Raw genomic sequence first — 18872 nt, 5'->3', positions numbered from 1 at the left:
TCAAAAAAAAAAATGTATTACTCATTCAAATGTCAAATTATGTATTGCTCAAGATACACCAATTTAGAACAGTTTTTTTTTTTTCACTCATTTTGCAAAAATCAGGTTTTTCATCTGTATCGCTGGCATCAGTTTGGTCAGTCCTGGAGCCCCCTTGGGGTCAGCTGACCCCACTCTCCTGGGGCTGCCGTCTGCTCTGCCAGCCTCTGAGCAGCACCTGTAGGATTTCATGCACAGCACTGGCACTACAATTTCATTCCAAGCCACAAGTGCCCCTGGCACAACGTTAAGCTCTGCTTTATCCCAACATCCAACACTTGGAAGTGTGAGGTCTCAGGAGTTACCCCTAAGGAAGAATGACGAAATCTTGTTTGCCATTTTTCCCCGCACGGAGGACCTCTATGAATTGCCTCTCACCATGATTGAGGTTGCTCAGATGCTGAGTGAGCCTTCCCTAAACAGTACTTATGGCTCCAAGGAATTGTAACAATGCCACCCTAAGGGGATGCCCTCAATTCAGAAGGATAATTCTGGGGGAAAAAAATCTGACCTTATATTCAGACCTGTAGGGTTTTTAGGGGTGTTTTGGGAATCCAGGGTGTCTGTCCTGTAGCCTCTTGCCTCCCCTCCCTCCCCTCCCTGTCCTGCCCTGGGCTGGCCGCAGGCGCTGGCCACTTATGCAGCACTCATTCTGCCCCGATGTGGGCCCTGTTTCCTAGGGGTTCTAGTCACCCCCAGAGGGAGCACCCCATGGTGCAGAGGCAGCAGCCCAAGCTCTTCAGCGGAGGAGCAGCGTCAGGTTCTCTTCCAAGCCTGCTTGTTCCCCCTGGAGGCATCCCTTTCCCTGCCTCCACCCACTCCCTCGTTGTCTGGGCTGTACCTCCTGTCCTCTTGGGACATCAGGCAAGTGGCTTCCCTCTCCTGGTGAGTTCCATCTTCACTCCAGGCTTGGCAGGTCCCTGTGTCTGATCAGAGCTCAGGCTGGATCACTCCTCTCCTCTCTCCTCACCCACTGGACCTGAGGCTGGACCAGTTTCTACCTGTAGCCTTCCTCTTTCTCCACTCCCTTCTGCAGGACACCTGGATGGATGTGGCTGGGGACCTGGCTCTAGGGAGGAAATTTTTTTTTTTTTTTGAGATGGAGTCTCGCTCTGTCGCCCAGGCTGGAGTTGCAGTGGCACAATCCTGGCTCACTGCAACCTCCGCCTCCCGGGTTCAAGCAGTTTTCCTGCCTCAGCTTCCCAAGTAGCTGGGATTACACATGTGCATCACCACACCCAGTTAATTTTTGTTTAGTAGAGATGGGGGTTTCACTTTGTTGGCCAGGAAGGTCTTGATCTCTTGACCTTGTGACCCGTCCGCCTTGGACTCCCAAAGTGCTGGGATTACAGGCGTTGAGCCACTGCGCCCGGCCTAGGGAGGGGCTTCTGGGAGACCCAGCCTAGAGGAGACAAGAGTGGCCTCTGAATCCTGCTCTGCCATTTAGTGTCCCCTGTGACCTTAACCTTGCCAAGCCTCAGTTTCCTCATCTGACAAATGGAGCAAACCCCAGGCCCCACTTCAGGTGACTGTCCCAGCTGTCAGGTCACAGAGCCATTCACTCCCAGGCCGGCCAACCTCCCCCCGGCCCCACCCCGGCATCCGCCCTTGGGGTTTCACACAGGCCTTCCTCACAGGCTTGTGTCCCTGTGGGAGACTCCTCTCTCTGAAAACAGCGCGCTTGGTTTTGCCAGGATGCCTTGCCTCAGCTACAGACGGGGTTGTGGGCAGGGACGTGGTTCTGCTCTGGTGGCTTCCCCTGCCACCCCTGAAGGTGTCTGTCCAGCAGCAGCTGGGTCTGTGGTGAGTTGAGCTTGCTGCTCTACTCCTACTCTTGCTGGGCTCAGTGGGTGGAAGCAGGATGACACCCTGGGCCCCTGGGTATCAGCCACACTGCCCAGCCCACCAGACCTGGGCCTGCTGGGCCCCACAGTCCTGAGAGAGTTGCCCCTACCCACAACCGATGGGACTTGGGAAGGCCCAAGACAGAAGGAGGTGGGAAGTTGTTGGTGAAGGACACAGCCCTGGCTCTGGCACAGTTCTGGGCCCAGTGCCAGATCACAGCTGGCCCTTGGCTCATGGACTAAAACCCTTAGGCCCACTGGCTCCTGGGACACCAGCTCCCAGACCCAGGGAAATCCAAAGAGGGCAAGGCCAGGCACCTCCACCACCCTGCCTGCCTCTCAGCTGAAACACCTCTTCACCAACACAGTTCCCCTTTATTGATAACCTTGAGTGTTAATATCATACAGCAGGGCAGGGGCAGGAACCAAGCTGAAGGGAACCAGAGGTGGCTCACTAGCCATGTTATCCACAGAAGCACAGCTCCCATGGAGATGAAACCTCACACCCTGACCCCTTGGCCCCAGACAACCCTGTCTCCAGGTCCTGGGAGCTTGGGAAGCAGGGTACAGATGCTGGCCTGGCCATGAAGATGGCAGGGAGTGGCCACCTCTGGCAAGACAAAGAGCTTGTGCCACTCTCCTGCTCTGGAGGGCTGGTTCCCTTCCCCAGAGAAGGCATTGGTGGATGACACACCAGGGGCCCAGGCCTAATGTACAGCCTCTGTACTCAGCTCCAGGTCAGGCCCTGGCAGGTGCAGGGATGGCCCATGGAAGGCACTTGGTTGAGGCCCCCTGGAGGATGCTGTCTGTAACTTAGTAGATCTGGGGGGACCAGGGAAGATGGAACCAAGGACCAGAGCCCTGGTGGCTGGCCCATCCCAATGTGAGCTTGGCTACGGCACTGGCAGGCCTGAGTCCTGGGGCTCAGAGCTTTGCTCGGGGGTGGCCCTGCAGCAGGGCACGCATGTCCAGGAGCGCCTTCTCCAGGTAATGTGCCAGGCGGGCGGCGTTGGTCTCTGCGCAGCTGTTGTAGGCCGACAGGGAGAAGTTGATGTGGGCCTCCATGGGGTTATAGCAGACACCGTAGCCGTCTGGGACCACGGGCCCAAAGAACATGACACAGTCTGTCTTGGCAGGGACCTGCGGATGGCAGGACCAAAGCTCTCAGCTCCCCTACCTTGATGCCCCCAGTACTTCCCAGGATGCCTGTGCTTCTGCCAAGATGGCAGGCCCCTTGGGGGCAAGGACGGTGGTCTGTCCCCTGCTGTATCCCAGCAACCAGCACAGGCTGGCATAGATCAAGTGTTCCTTTATACCTGGCCACTGAGTCAGAAAAGCTAATTCTCTCGTGAGGAGCAATGACCCCGTCTCAGCCTGCCTGGGCTGTAGAGAGGCCCCTGCCCCCTGCTTCTCCTCTGGAACTCAGCTGCATTGGCATTGGGCCTGGGGGGCCTCTATGGGCCACATCACTCCCAAGGTCCAACTGCCAGGAGGTTCTTTACCTCCCACCCATGGGCACCTGTGGCTGTGGCCCACCTGGCTGGTAGAGAGGTGGAAGTGCATGGCGATGGCATAGGAGGTGTCCATGAAGATGTCGGGCATGCTCACCAGGTCCTCGATGGCCTGCAGCTTCAGGCCCAGCAGGTGCCGATCAAAGGCCTCCCCTCGAATGGCCTGTTGTGGTGGGAGAGCCATCAGAAGCAGGGGCTGTGGACCCCCGGGGTAACCCTGCCTTCTTCAGCCTGTGGCAGTGCCACCCTTCCCAGGCACTGGCCACTCAGAACCACGAGACCGAAGTGTCCAGGCCGGAGAGCCTTCCTTTCACAGATGGGGAAACCAAGGCTCAGGGAGGGGTGAGGATTTGCCCAGGGAGGCAGGACAGTGCAGGGTTACAGAGCAGGGCCCTGGAGCCAGGTGGCCTAGACCCATCCTGGCTGTGGGGCCTGGTAGGTTGCTTAGGTTCTGGAACCGTAATGTCATCTGTAAAGAGGGGTGAGTCCTATACTCCCCTCGCAGGGTGGTGGTGAGCTCTAAATGGAAGTCTGCATGTAGCATGGTCAGAGCCTGGACACACAGGTGCTCAGAGACGGAGCCAGGACCCGCACCCAGAAAGCCCCCTCCCTGACTGCAGCCTAAGCTGCTGGAGGGCAGGAAGCTTGCCATCTGTTGGACCACGTATACCCAGGGAAAGTGTGTGACCCAACATCCAAGGGCCAGGCCAACCCTGGAACCTGGGACCAGGGCGATTACTGGGCCCACGCTAGGTTTTTCCAAATTTAAAAAGGGGATATTTGGCTAGGCGCAGTGGCTCATGCCTGTAATCTCAGCATTTTGGAAGGCCAAGGCAGGTGGATCGCAAGGTCAGGAGTTTGAGACCAGATTGGCCAACATAGTGAAACCCTGTCTCTACTACAATACAAAAAAATACCAAAAAAAAAAAAAATTAGCTGGGCCGGTGGTGGACGCCTGTAATCCCAGCTACTTGGGAGGCTGAAGCAGGAGAATCACTTGAACCCAGGAGGCGGAGGTTGCAGTGAGCCAAGATCAAGCCATTGCACTCCAGCCTGGGCAACAGTGTGAGACTCTGTCTCAAAAAAAAAAAATAAAATAAATAATAAAGGGATATTTGGCTGGGTGTGCTGGCTCATGCCTGTAATCCCAGCACTTTGGGAGGCTGAGGCGGGTGGATCACTTGAGGTCAGGAGTTTGAGACCAGCCTGGTCAACATGGTGAAACCCCGTCTCTACTAAAAATACAAAAATTAGTTAGGCATGGGGGCAGGTGCCTGTAATACCAGCTACTTGGGAGGCTGAGGCAGAAGAATTGCTTGAACCCGGGAGGTAGAAGTTGCAATGAGCTGAGATTGCACCACTGCACTCCAGCCTGGGCAACAGAGCGAGACTCCATCTCAAAAACAAAAAAAAAACAAAAAAAAAACGGGGATATTCAGCCTGGCTCCAAGTACTCCCAGGTTCAGGGAGGTGTGGTCCTAGCAAAGGGTTGGCAGCCATTGGCTGCAGGGATGGATAGTCAGAGGGACAGACAGGTGGCTGACACTAAGGGGCAGTGAGTAGGCAGAGGCGGGCTCACTCACCCGGTCGGTGTAGCCTCGGTGGGCCTGCACGGCCTTCCGCAGCAGCTCCACCTTCTGGTGCTCCTAGAGGGGTGAAGGTCAGAGGGAGCTGAAGCACGGTCCCTTCCCTGCTTCTTGCCCACCTCAGTAGCCCACTTCTCACCAGTACTAGATTCTGAACTCTTTTTTTTTTTTTTTTGAGACGGAGTTTCACTCTTGTTACCCAGGCTGGAGTGCAATGGCGCGATCTCGGCTCACCGCAACCTCCACCTTCCGGGTTCAGGCAATTCTCCTGCCCCAGCCTCCTGAGTCGCTGGGATTACAGGCACGTGCCACTATGCCCAGCTAATTTTTTGTATTTTTAGTAGAGACAGGGTTTCACCATGTTGACCAGGATGGTCTCGATCTCTTGACCTCATGATCCACCCGCCTCGGCCTCCCACAGGGCTGGGATTACAGGCTTGAGCCACCGCGCCCAGCCCGATTCTGAACTCTTTAAGAGCAAGTACTAGGGCTGTTTACAGTGGCTCACGCCTGCAATCCCAGCACTTTGGGAGGCTGAGGCGGGCAGACCACTTGAGGTCAGGAGTTTGAGACCAGCCTGGTCAACATGGTGAAACCTCGTTTCTACTAAAGATACAAAAAATTAGCTGGGCATGGTAGCAGCAGCCTGTGGTGGCAGGAGCCAGCTACTTGGGAGGCTGAGGCAGGAGAACTGCTTGAGATTGCAATGAGTCAAGATCACACCACTGCACTCCAGCCTGGGCCACAGAGTGAGACTCTATTAAAAAAAAAAAAAAAAAAAAAAAAAAGAAAGAAAAAAAAAGAGCGAGTATTGGAACTGCCAACTCCTTGGTCCTCAGCCAGGGCCTGACATAGGGCAGTTGCTTACTGCCAATGCAAAAATGAGTGAACAAATGAATGATTCCCTTTTCCTCTTTGGCCACCAGGAAGCTCAGAGCTAAATTCATGGCTCCAGCTTCTGTTAGATTCCCCATGCCCACCACGGGGCTGGAATCGTGTAGGTGCTGAATCAATGTGTGTTGACGGAGTGAGCAGGAGGGAGACAGCTCAGGCCCAGCTCACCCGCCCTCGCCCCAGACCTCTCACCGTCACGTTGGAGTCATCCATGGCCTTGACAAAGGCCAGTGAGTCCACGGAAGCCGAGCGGATGGTGTCGGTGCGGCCCAGGTGAAACATGCGCAGGGAGGCGCTTTCGTATGTGGCACATGCCTGCCCGTAGATCCTGGTGGGAAACGGGGCTGAGCACACCCCTTGGAGGCAGCCACCCCCTCCCCTGCCCCCAGGTCTCCTCCCTCCTCCATGGGCAGGCTGCAGAGGTGCACCTGTAGTAGGCCAGCTGCAAGGCCATCTGGATGAAGGCATCTGGGCTCAGCTTCTCCGACTTGGGGAAGTCCTTTCCAAAGTGGTGGAACACCATCATGGTGATGTCCAGGTCCTGGATCATGCTGAGGGTGTGGGAGGAGCAGGTGAGGAGCTGGCCCTGGCAGCCCCTGCCAACCCCACATAGGGTCTTGGTGCCAGCACAGCTGGCACAGGAGCCTCTCAGGAACAGGGTCCTGGCCTCACCCACCCAACTTACATGCTGAGGTTCTGCTTGGCCTTCTCGATGTCACTCTTGATCTCGGGAGTAATGTTGAACCGCAGCTTCTTGGGCATGGGCAGGGGCACCATGGGAGACCGCACAAGCTCGGGTTTCTTCCTGCACAGTACATGGGGCCTCAGGCTCATGCTGGCACCTCTAGAGCCTAGGTCCATCCTGAGACCAGGGTGGGAAGGATGGGTCCCTGAAGCTAGAGGACGCCAGCTCAGGGAGGTGTTTGTTCTGAAAACCACCTTCACTTCAGCTTTCTTTTTTTCGGAGATGGAGTCTGCTGCCCATGCTGGAGTGCAGTGGTCTGATCTCAGCTCACTGCTGTGGTTAACCCCGCATCTGGGCACCGAGGAAGGAGAGCTGAGCAGATTCCCGGCACAACTAGTGCCTGAAGAATATCTCAGTTTATAGTGTTACTACTCAGTTATTTCCTTTTATATAATTCTTTATATAGTCATATATTGGTTTATAGAATGAGTGCCTGAAGTATATCTTACCACTCAGTTACTGCCACATATATACACACATATAAAATTATACCGTAGTTCATAGAGGAATGCCTAGAGCAGACACGGTGCAGAGCATGATTTAAGGGAAAAACAACCATATCAGGACAAGAATCCATGGCCCAGGAGGCAGCGTTCAGTATCAGCAAGATACCCGCTGTATGGCAGGCTTGGAACAAGAGCCATTCCTCCTGATAAAGGAGTTGTAGGACCTTGCATCCAGTTCTTGTGGAAGGTTGCCCTCAGACTGGCAATCCCGAGAGCGTCCAAGGGCTTAAAACACCTCTGGTATAATCGTGCCTTGGTGACTGAATTTATCAGCTCTTGTTACTGTGCTGGCTCCAAAGCATCCTCCTACAGAACTCACTGGAAGCTGCCAGCAGGTGGCGGTAGACCCCATCAGCTCTGTCACTGCTGTGTGACTCAAAAGCATTCTTCTATAAATATTCTTAGAAGTAGCATGCCCATAGATAAGAGATATTGCACACTGCACCCTCTTCACTGAGCACGGCCCACCTCCATGCCTCGGTGACCTAATGGGGGTGGACCCCACACTGTGCATGGCCCACCTCCTTGCCTCAGTGACCTAATGAGGGTGGACCCCTTGCTGTGCACTACCCACCTCCTAGCCTAGGTGACCTAACAGGGGGAGACCCCTTGTTTATTGCTCACAGCCCTATCACTATCCTTTTTTTTTTTTTTTTTTTTGAGACGGAGTTTCACTCTTGTTACCCAGGCTGGAGTGCAATGGCGCAATCTCGGCTCACTGCAACCTCCGCCTTCTGGGTTCAGGCAATTCTCCTGCCTCAGCCTCCTGAGTAGCTGGGATTACAGGCATGCGCCACCATGCCCAGCTAATGTTTTGTATTTTTAGTAGAGACGGGGTTTCACCATGTTGACCAGGATGGTCTTGATCTCTTGACCTTGTGATCCACCCGCCTCGGCCTCCCAAAGTGCTGGGATTACAGGCTTGAGCCACCGCGCCCGGCTTCACTATCCTTAAAGATGACTTCACTCACTACCCTGCCCCCTAACCTACACCTAATAAATACAGACGCTTCTGGACATTCAGGGCCTCGCCTCTCTCCATTTATAGGTGGTGTGTCCCCCCTGAGCCCAGCTGTGCTTTCTTTGTACTTCTGTGTCCTCTTTATTTCTCGGATCCTGTGCTTCAGCACAGCGACAGGAGACACCCCACGACCCTGTAGGGCTGTGGCCTTACACATTGCAACCTTTGCCTCCCCAGTTCAAGTGATTCTCCTGCCTCATCCTCCCAAGTAGCTGGGATTATAGGTGCCCGCCACCACGCTCGACTAATTTTTTTTTTTTTTTTGAGACAGAGTCTTGCTGTATTACCCAGGCTGGAGTGCAGTGACGCGATCTCGGCTTACTGCAACCTCCACCTCCCAGATTCAAGTGATTCTCATGCCTTAAGCTTCCTGAGTAGCTGGGATTACAGGCAAGGCACCCACCACCATGCCTGGCTAATTTTTTTTTTGAGATGAGTCCCATTCTGTTGCCCAGGCTAGAGTGCAATGGCGTGATCTTGGCTCACTGCAGCCTCCACCTCCTGGGTTCAAGAGAGTCTCCCACCTCAGCCTCCCGAAGAGCTGGAATTACAGGCACCCGGCATCATGCCCGGCTAATTTTTTATATTTTTGTACAGATTGGGTTTCACTATGTTGACCAGGCTATCTGTCCGCCTCGGCCTCCCAAAGTGCTGGAATTACAGGCATGTGCCAGTGTGCCTGGCCTAAATTTTTTTTTTTGAGACGGAGTCATGCTCTGTTGCCCAGGCTGAAGTCCAGTGGCGCAGTCTCTGCTCAATGCAACCTCCGCCTCCTGGGTTCAAGTGATTCTCCTGCCTCAAGCCTCCCCCGTAGCTGGGATTATAGGCGTGCACCACCACACCCAGGTACTTTTTCTTTTTTTTGTATTTTCAGTACAGATGGAGTTTCACAATATTGGCCAGGTTGATCCTCCTGCCTCGGCCTCTCAAAGTGTCATGATTACAGGCGTGAGCCACCATGGTCAACTGGCTTCCTTGGAATAAACAAATTCCCAGGCGCAAAGGAGAGTGATGTTCCCGTATAAGCTGGTCTATCACCTGTGTGTCATCTGTCACTAGGAGCTGGGGAACTAGGCGAGAGATGTGACTGCACTTACGTGAACTCGATGACATGGTCCACGAGGGTGACAATAGGGGGCCCCTCTGCTGCGGCGTGCTCGTAAACCAGCCCACAGGAGCCATCTTCTGCCACGATGAACTGCAGAAGGGAGGGGAGACCCCGGTCAGCCCCAGGGCCCTGGGGAATAGGTTCCGATCCAACCACTCTTCAGTGGAGTCTCGTGGCAAGGGCCTCTCTGAAGCCATCTCAAGGCGCTATGCTGACTTGTTACTGTTATTAGCAATAGCTGACACCCATGGGGTGCCCTGGTGTGCTAAGTGCATTCCACGCTCAGCGTGCCTGACTGACTCCTTCACACTACTCTACTGGCGAGGCCTACCACCACCCCGTTTTACAGGTGCGGAGAGAGATTGCCCTGCCAGGACTGTACTTCCTGACCCCGGATCCCAGTTTCTCTGTGAGGCACTGAGGGGGTGTGCTGGGGGTGACAGCAGTTTCCAGGCCAGCAGCAGGACTGGTGATGACAGGCTGGCTGCCTGGTAATTACGGCAGCATCCAGCCTGCTGGCTTCCTGCCTGCTTTACAAGCTGGGAGATGGAGACACAGGACCAGGGAGCGGCAGGACGTTCCAAGGCCCAGGAGGCCCTGTTCAGGTGTGCATGAGTGGGTGAAGCCCCGAGGGGCCTGACCTGTAGCGTCTTGTCGAACCAGCGGTTTCCGCTGTTAAGCTTGCCGCCGCCCCCGTGCAGCATCTGGCCTGCCACGTGGCTGCGGTACATGTCCTCCGAGACCCTGGGCACAGGCTTATCCAGGCACACGGTAAAGATGCTCTTCTGGATGGAGCGCACGGAATCCCTGTTCACCTTGTCTGCAGGTGGCATAGGGGGGTGGGCGCAAAATGGGGTGAGTCTCAGGATGTGGGAGAGATGGACCAGCCCCTCCGCAGTGTCCTGCCCTGGGCTCTTCTGACCCATTTGTACCCCCCAGGATGAGCAGATCCCCACCTTGGGGCCTTCCAAGACATTGACTGGGTGCAGGGTATGGGTTCAGAGCTTCGAACTCAGCAGGGCCCTGCAGCCCACAGCACTCCTCGAGGGCCCAACACCTGGCTCACTTTAGATTCAGGAAACGGAAGCCCAGGGTTGCACGGGAGCTGGTGTGGCAGCCAGGAACCCCACACAGGTGGTCTGACTCTGGGGCCAGTGCCCAGAGCAAGGCATGCCCTGGAGGGCTGCAGGTGCTTGGGGGCACAGGGTATGGGGAGGCAGATGGGCTCCTCAGCCAGAGGACGTGGACTCTAATCCTAACTTGCTATTTAGCAGAGAAACTACCCTAACCAAATGGAGCTGAGGTGTCCTCATCTATGACATGAGGGTCCACATCGCCTGCTCCACATTGAGAGGATGCAGAGAGAAGCATGGCTGTCCAGGGCTGGGCAGGGCCTGGTGTGCTGGGGAAGAGGCCTGGGTGTGCGGCCCCAGCAAGGCCCCCAGGAGGCACCTTTGATGAGGGTGTTGTATGCCTTGGCCCAGGAGTTGCGGTGGTTGGAGGTGAGGATGCCCACAGGCTCCTTGTTTGTCTGCAGGGATGAGTTCCAGATCTTCTCCAGCTGTGTGAAGATCTGATCTGCTGTGAGGGGTGTCCCATCGCTGTGGTACACATCCAGCTCAAAAAACTGTCGGGGCACAGGCAGGTGGAGAGGAGGGGGCTGAGTGGGGACCTCAGGCTGAGAGCAGCCACTTCCCCATACCTGCCTCCTCCTGGCCCTAGCCTTGGAGGGGATAGAGTCAGGCCAAGGGTGAGAGTGGGAAGAGGTCCTCGGATTGCCCTTCTGGGCTGGGCAGGCCCACGGCCCCTCCTGGCCTCCCTGGGCCCCCAGTGGAGAAGCCAGGGGACACCAGTTCCTGGTGCACGTGAGCATGTGTGCTGGGGGACCCCGGTAGGGAAGCTGACTTCGGCTGTCCTGCTGTACTCCTGTAGCAGGGCAGGGCTTGCAGCTGTGGGCAGGGGCCACCTACCTGGTAGTTGTGCACCACGGTGATGTGTGTGGGAGGCTTCTTGGTCTTGCTGAAGTTGCTGACTGTGTCCTGCTTGGGGCCTGGCACTCGGCAGGAGGACAGGATCTGATAGTACTGGTTCATGCACAGTGGCTTCCCCCCCAGGTACTCCACGGGCAGGGTCTCGCTGCAGGGGCAGAGGGGCAGTGAGGGTGGGCGCCACTGGGCAAATGGATGGGGAGGAGGGCAGGGTAGACAGGGACCTGCTAGGTACTGCTGGGGGCTCACACAGCAGCTCTGCTCCCCCTCCCAGCATGAGCAGGGCGCCTCAGGCCTGGGCTTCGGGCAGGAGGCTCGCTTTCTGCTCTGGACGGGCCCTGCTCAGAAGTCACCTAAAAACTCCCTTCGTTCCCTTTCTGGGCTTCAGTTTGTCACAGGGAAGATGAGGCAGCAAAGAAAACTCTGGGGTCCTCTCTGGTGGGGATGGGACAGGGTCATCCACCAAGAGGAGATCTCAGTAGCTACAGGAGATGACAATCCCCAGTGCTGCTGCATCTCCCCACCCCCACCTGAGGTTGGGCCAACAGGAAATGGAAGTGACTGAGGTTTGGGCCTGCCCAGCGCCCAGGCTGGCATGCCGGGCCAGGGCTGGGGTCAGAGGTGGCTGTGGTAATTAGGCAGTCCTGGGCAGGTGTGAGGCTAGGGAGGGGCGGGGCTGCTCACTTGTCAATCATGGCCTTGAAATCCAACACACCCTCAATGAATTTGGCAGCAAATCTGAAAAGATTGGTTAGAGATTAGAAGCGGTGTGGATACCCTGAGGGAGGTCCTGGGCCAGGGACACCTGCCTGGGGAGGGAGAGGCCTGGTCTTCCATCCTCCCTCACGGCTTCCAGAAAGCCTGGGAGCGCAAGGGAGGGGCCTGGGAGTCCCAGCTTGCCAGTCTGTGCTGGCTCCTTCATAATCTCTAGAGGAACACAATCAGGAGGGCTCGGGGAGGTACTGGTGGCCAAGGGCCTGGTGGGACTTGGGTGCTAGTCTCCAGCAACTGGACTGTGGCTGGGTTAGGGTTGGTGGGCTGGGTCTGCCCACAAAGGGCCTGAGCTCCTGGAGTCTGGAGGGAGTGTCATCTGCTCCCAAGTGTCGGTTCTAGAGGAACTCAGGCCGCTGGGGTGGTGTGAACAGAGAGCAGCGGCTCCGGTGTTCCCTCCACAAGGTTTCTTACCCCCTGCTGGGCCTCTGTGTTCCCCAGGCCGCCTTCCTCCCGGGGCTGTCTGGCCCATGGCAACCACCCTCAATGCTTGGGGTTCCCCTGCATCCTACCATGGGGACCACTGGCTGGAGTTCCTGGGCCTGAACCCTGGTCCTTCCCAGCGTACCCTGGTCCCTTTAAGAGAAGCAGGTGGCAGCAGCCACTGGCTGGTCCTTGGGCAGGAGATCCCTGTCATTGGTATTTTTATCTCTGGTAGTACTGGAATAGTGGCTGGGGCAGGTGACCTGGCCGAATGTGGAAAAGAGGACTGTGTACAGAGGTCACCCCTGTGGCTAGCTGAGGAGAGTGGGAAGGAGGGGTTAAGTGCTAAAACGAGGACGGGGGAGAAGCCTCAGGCAGAGTGGGACAGGGCCTCCATGAAGATTTGCGGTTTCAAATCTTCAGAGCTGGATAGATCCTGCAGCTCCCTTCCCTGCTCTGAAACTCAGTTTCCACATTTATTAAATGGGGAAGATGCTCCCTACATCATAAGGCTGTTTGTGGGGCAGAAAGATAAACAGGGTTGGGGCCCCTGCAAGCCCCTGGGGGAAGTAGACTCGAGGGCCCCAGCCGCCTCCCGGCCCCCCAGCCCCAGCCACTCACCGGAGCTGACCCTGCAGGTCCACAAAGTCCTGCTTGGGCAGCATCACGCCTGGGCTGGAGTAGATGACCACAGGCTGGCGGTACTGGAGGTAGGCAGTCTTGAGCCACCACTCAGACAGCTGGGAGAAGAGCCAGAGCCTGTCAGGAGGGGTGTGTGGACCCTGGTGCCCCCTCCTCCCCAGGGCCAGGGGACCTGGCTGGCCTTCATTCCCTCTGCCTCTCTGTGGAGATTCTCAAAGTAAACGCTTAGAGTCAAAATCCACCCTCGCTGCCCTACACTTTAAACCCACCAGCCCCTTCCCTTTAGCCCAAGTGATCAGTATTAGCCAGATCAATCAGACGCCGCTGCTAAGAAAGGACACGAAAGAAAGATTGGGAAGAAACCTGGGGTGTGGGGAGGGGCAGCAAGTTGAAGGAATTCTCATCTTACACATTCTCTGTCAATGACTGTCATGTGTTAAATTACAATGTTACAATGTATGCCTGCATAGACAGAAAGGGAAAAAGGAAAAGGTCTACAAAAGTAAAGTCAAATGAGTGAGGTTTTTTTGACAGGTTTTAACTTGGTCGCCCAGGCTAAAGTGCGGTGGTGCTATCTCAGCTCATTGCAACCTCTGCCTCCTGGGTTCAAGCGATTTTCCTGCCTCAGCCTCCTGAGCAGCTGGGACTACAGGTGTGCGCCAACACACCCGGCTAATTTTTGTATTTTTTGGTAGAGACAGGGTTTCACCAGGGTTTCGAGACCATGCTGGTCGGACTGGCCTCGAACTCCTGACTTGAAGTGATCTGGCTGCCTCAGCTTCCCAAAGTGCTGGGATTACAGGCGTGAGCCAATTATCCCCGGCCCAATAAATGAGTTTTTGACCATCCCCAGTGGAGGATTGTCCAAGGAGGCAAGAGACCAGGTATCAGGGCAGCCTGAGGTACTGGTCTTGCTCTGTGGCATTGGCTAGTGGATACCCACTTTGATCTCAAGGTCAGGGCAATCTTGAGGGGACGCTTCCTGCAATGATGAATCCTTACGCTACTGACAAGATGTGGGTGACACATCTCACTCTCTGCCCCAACGGTCCATCCTCTGTCTGAGGGGTGGGGGTCTCTGGGCACCAGCCAGGGATGTGGGATTAAAGGCTCCATGTCTGGGGCTGTGCACAGTCCCAGGTGACTGTCACCCTGTGTCCTGTGTGGTGACTGCAACACCCACCCTCAGTACAACACACAGCCAGTACAACTTTCTCTGGCTCTCCACCCCCAGAGACCTGGGCCCACCCTGGGCCCCCTCCCCTCATGGCGAACAGCAGCAGGATGCACCTCTTCACCATATGCACTCCCCTGCAGCGCTGGGCCACTAGCCCTTGGCAAGGGGTGAGGAGGAATGACTTGTCCTAGGTTGTATGACAGGTGACTGGCAGCCCCTAAGGGCTGGGCCCCTGAGTCAGCCAGACCTTCCTGTGTGGCAGAGGGCTTCCTTGAGAGCTGCTGTGTGGCTCTGGGCTTTTTGGCCACCTCTCTGGGCTTCTCATCTGTAGATCAGGGAATGGCAGACAGGAGCTCCCTTCCCTTGGAGAAACAGCCAGGGGCCTGTACTCCACTAGGGATCCTAGAGCCTCTGGCTGGAGCTTGGGAGACCCTACAGGTATGGGGACTCCCCCAGTGAGAATCTGCCAGGTGGTGGCAGAAACCCTTCAGTGGCCCTGTGAATGGGGGAGTGGTGCCCCCACCCCTTTAGCCAGGAACTTCTGTTTGAAGGAGTCCCAGGCTAAACGAAGCTGGAAAATCACTGGCCCCCAGACTCTCTAAGGACCTTTCAGGGGAAGTATCCTGATTCTGGAGTCCAAGGTCCTGACCTGCCAAGTCTCAGCTAATGCCGACAACTCCCACCTCCCGTGTGTAGCCCCCCAGCTTCTGCCAAGCCCCAGGGCTAGAGCCCTACCTCCCCACCCGTGGCACCTCCTACACCATAGCGCTTCCCAGGGCCGGCCTGCTCTGGGTCTCCCATAGCCAACTTCTCCCTTGGATAACCCCAACTTGGCAAATTCCACCCTCACCCCCACCTCACTGGCAAAAGGGCTACTGGCACTGCCTCCAAAGCAGTCCTGGACTTAACCACTCTCCCATCCAGTGCCAGGCTAAGGCTGCCACAGCTCCCTAGGGGTGATGATACCATCTTCCCCTCACCTCTGGCCCCCACTCTGCCTCCCTCCCAGCAGCTGGGCCACCTTTATAATCTGTGTGTTGAAGTATGAGACGCAAATAGAAAAGCACACAAAGCATTGGTGTGGACACATTTTCCAAAGTGGGCACACCTGTGCCACAGATCAGATACAGAACCAGGTCACTGAGCAGCACACATCCCCTGCTTGAGGCTGTCCCACCGAGCACAAGGGCATCTTCCTCCTACCTGGCTGTACCTGCCCTTGCACCCCACTCCTGCCTCTGTCCCAGAACATGCCAGGTGGTGGTCTCTGCCCGTGCTGTCCCCTCTGTCTGTTTCAGACCCTTGGGCCCAACATCCCTTCCTCCTTGCGTTTCCTGACATGCAGCATAGCGCGGCTGCCACCCCAGCCCTCCTCCTCCTCATCCGCCTTTCACTTCTGCAGAACTTCACTGCATGAAACCACCTCGTCCACAACCTGTATCCTGTTCAGCCCCTTTCTCTCCTCCCTACTTGAATGTCAGCTCCAAGGGGCTGGTGACTGTACCCTTCTTGCTCACCCAGCGCCCTGTCAAGTACCAGGCACAGAGTATGTGCTCACAAAACTGTGGACAGCAAATGAACGGCCATGCCAGAGCAGTGGGCACTGGAGAACTGAAGGCTTGCAGCCAGCAGCACGTCACGGTGAGGGCGCCCTCACTCACCCAGTTCTCTGTCTTCCTGGCCCGGCGCTCCAGCCCCTTCTGCAGGCGCTCTCCTACACCTCCTGAGGCCTGGAACTCGTCCACCAGCTGCTTGGTGTGGGCCCATTCCTCCTCACTCACGATGGGTTGCAGCGCCTTCAGATAGTGGTCCAGGGACTGCTGGAGAGGGGGCACAGGCAGCCGTGGCAGCGCATCCTGATGTGCCTTGAAGCGGCCGGAAGCCTTCATCAAGGAGGAGGGCTTCAGGAAGCCCAGAGGCCTCACCTGCAGACAGCAGAACATCCTGCTCATTCCCTCTCTGGCTCTAGAGACCTGGCAGTCCCGAAGCTGCAGTCCTAGGCACTTATGTGCCCATCTCTGGGGGCAGAGACAGCCTCTTGGGTGGGGCTGGCCCTGGCCTCCCAGCCCTAGAGCTGTAGGTGTCTCCGCCTCTGTGGGGCCCCGAGATGCAGGTAGGGATGGGGTAGGGTGTGGTGTGGTCATGGTTCTTGGCAAGGCTCAGAGGAACCAAGTCAGGATGAATGGCACCTTTAGGGTGGCAGAGATAAGGGAGACTGCCCACCTGATGGGTTGCACAGGCTCCTCCTCTCTCACCCTGGAAGAGAGGCCAGCCAGCAGAGTGGTGACTGTCCCTCTTGAATGTCCCCACCTCCTTTTCTCCCACCCTTTCCAGGTTGAGAAATAGAAGGGAAGAAGAATCACAGAGAGCCAGACAATGGCAGCACCTCTGGGGGAGGGGCCTTGGGCTTCCTCCTGCCTCTGAGATGGGGCAAGGGTGGGGTGAGGGCAGTGCTGTGGTGAGAAAGCCCAGGGGCCTGGATGGAGGGTGAGAGGCGACAGAGAGAGAGAAAGTCCAGGAGAGCCTGGAGTAGGCGGAAAGAGACACAGGAGGGCCCGAGGCTGCTCTCGAAGCGGGCAGGCGGCAGCGGCAGGAGCTCTGTTCCATACCTTCTCTCTCTGCTGCCCGTCCTCCTCCATGGCAGGACTGAGGTTCTGGGCCCTGTCTGTCTGCCTTGGCTGGATCTCTAAGCCTAACTGTGCTACCAAGTGGGCGAGCAGAACTTAGCAAGAGACAGCCACTTGCCCGGGCTGGAAAGAGAAAAGAACCAAGATTCAGGGGGAGGCAGGTGGCAATGGCGATGGCTGTGGTGGCATCGGATGTTGTGGCAGTGGCGGGGAAGCTCCTGGACTTCAGAAGCTGCTTCACCCTCCTGAGTTCCCAGAAGTAGAGGACTGGGGAGCAGGTGAGAGGGCTGGCGGTGGGCACTCCAGTGGAAGGGAACCTGGAAAGCTCTTTCCTTTCTTCTCTGCTTGGGCTCAGCGCCAGGGAGGCAAGCCAAGAGGTAATTAAAAAAAATCCACCTGTCAGAATTTGTGAAGATCTTTTTGATGAGAGAAAACCTGGCTGGAGGGCAGAGACTGCCTGGCTGCTGAGGTTACACCACAGCCCTGGGGTCAGTCCTGAAATTAGGGTTGGTGCAGGGGAGCAGACACCAGGAAAGGGCCGTCAGTGGATGGGACAGCCAGGAGCCCTTCCTATTTCTGGTTTCTCTCCAGGACTCCTGGGACCCATCTGAGCTATCCCTCTACCAACACTTGTGTTTTCCTGAGCCGTGGCTCATTCAGTGAGGGTTCAAGAGTAGAGGACTTTTGGTGTGAAAAATAAACGAAAGGACACTGGCTTTGGGATCAGGCTCGATTTGAATGAGCAGATCTAGGGGACTCTGGCTAAGTTCCTCCTTGGCTCAGTTTCCCTGGCAGGAAAGTGACCAGGCCAGTCAGTTGGTCCCAGAAGATGACCGAGAGGCTGTCTATGGGATGCGATGCAGCTTTCGAGACAGTGACAAGGGTGCGGTGAAGGCTCAGGGCGTTGTAACACCTAGAAGAGCCTCTAAGCCTGAGTCGGGATGCACCCTCTGCCCTCTGGCCCCGGAGTGTATATTTGAGACGGAGTGAGACATATGCTTGGATCAGAGACGGAAGAAACTCAAATGAGGATAGCATCTGCGATGCCCTCCGGGAAGGACTGAAGGGTAGATATAGCCAGGCTGGGGAAGGAGGCTGGAAGAGAGGGAGGCCATGGTGCTGCCACCTGCCTGCCTCCTGCCAGTTCTGAGGCTTTTCTGAGCAGCCTGGCTTGATGCCTCCGCGTATTTTTCTGGCCACACAGTTCCCCAGGGACCATCTGATAAACAAAGGAGCCTGACCAACTCCTTTGGCCTGAGCATGCGACCGGTGTGTGAGTCAAAGATAACTGGGAGAGTGAGCTAGGACCTGGACGCTCTGGGTGTCTCTCCCCGACCGGCCTGTCTCTGGATCTAAGGGTGGGGTGCTGACTGAAGCCGGGTTCCCCCCGTCTTTCCCGGGTCATTGGAATTGAGCGCTCCAGGACGTGGGTTCAATTCTGCTTCTGACCTTGCGCCCCAGTCTCCTGCTCTGCCAAACCTGGGACGCCTACCTGATCCCATCCCACCTCACCAGCTGGAGGTCTCCCCTCCCGGGCGGGCGCAACCACACCGCCAGCCCACGCCGTCAGGGCCCTCAGGCCCAGGCTCTGCCTCACTCACCACGGTCCTGGCGGCGAAGGCTAACATCTTCGCTGCCCGCCCGCAGACACGCAGTCCGCTCCGCCCCCCACACCGGGCAAAGTCCGCGCCGCTGCCGCCGCCGCGTTTGGGGTCAGGGGGTCCTTTCTGGAGCCTTCGGGCCAAGGTCGCCGAGTTACCTACACCAGCCGGTAGAGGCGGCCCTGCGCCCACCCTCGGGCCGGGCGGGCTGAGGGCAGGCGCCCGGGGAGGAGGACCCGCGGGGCACGCCCTGGGCCAGTAGCGGGCCCCAGGCGGGTAGCGGAGCCCAGAGGGCTGGCTCAGGGTCGGGGGGCGGGGCCTCGGTGGGCGGGGCCTCTCCCGGTAGCGGGCCCCAGGAGGCTGGCTGCGAGCCGGGGGCGGGGCCGCGA

The 18872-nt window shown here is 56.9% G+C and overlaps 1 protein-coding gene across 3 annotated transcripts; it reads right to left on the bottom strand.

Moving 5' to 3' along the window:
- Positions 1-2238: 2238 nt before the first annotated feature.
- CRAT (carnitine O-acetyltransferase) lies at positions 2239-18789 on the bottom strand. 3 transcript variants are annotated; one of them, XM_017499123.2, is made up of 16 exons: positions 18484-18787; positions 17279-17377; positions 16865-17005; positions 15917-16180; positions 13058-13176; positions 11927-11980; positions 11225-11390; positions 10707-10881; positions 9896-10074; positions 9244-9344; positions 6560-6679; positions 6303-6425; positions 6067-6202; positions 4978-5040; positions 3420-3557; positions 2239-3023 (listed from the first exon to the last, which is right to left on the bottom strand). In XM_017499123.2, the coding sequence occupies exons 3-16, from the start codon at positions 16892-16894 to the stop codon at positions 2808-2810; spliced, it is 1884 nt and encodes a 627-aa protein (XP_017354612.1). In that variant the 5' UTR covers positions 16895-17005; positions 17279-17377; positions 18484-18787; the 3' UTR covers positions 2239-2807. The 3 variants fall into 3 exon arrangements, with proteins under 3 accessions (XP_017354612.1, XP_017354611.1, XP_017354613.1); XM_017499122.2 differs by lacking the exon at positions 17279-17377; XM_017499124.2 differs by lacking the exons at positions 16865-17005; positions 17279-17377 and having other exon boundaries at positions 18484-18789.
- Between the last annotated feature and the right edge of the window lie 83 nt (positions 18790-18872).

Source organism: Cebus imitator, unplaced genomic scaffold (genome assembly GCF_001604975.1).
Source record: "Cebus imitator isolate Cc_AM_T3 unplaced genomic scaffold, Cebus_imitator-1.0 Scaffold254, whole genome shotgun sequence".
NCBI lineage: Eukaryota > Metazoa > Chordata > Mammalia > Primates > Cebidae > Cebus > Cebus imitator.
The sequence above is the reverse complement of the archived record's forward strand: the minus strand, read 5'-3'. Positions and strand labels throughout refer to the sequence as shown.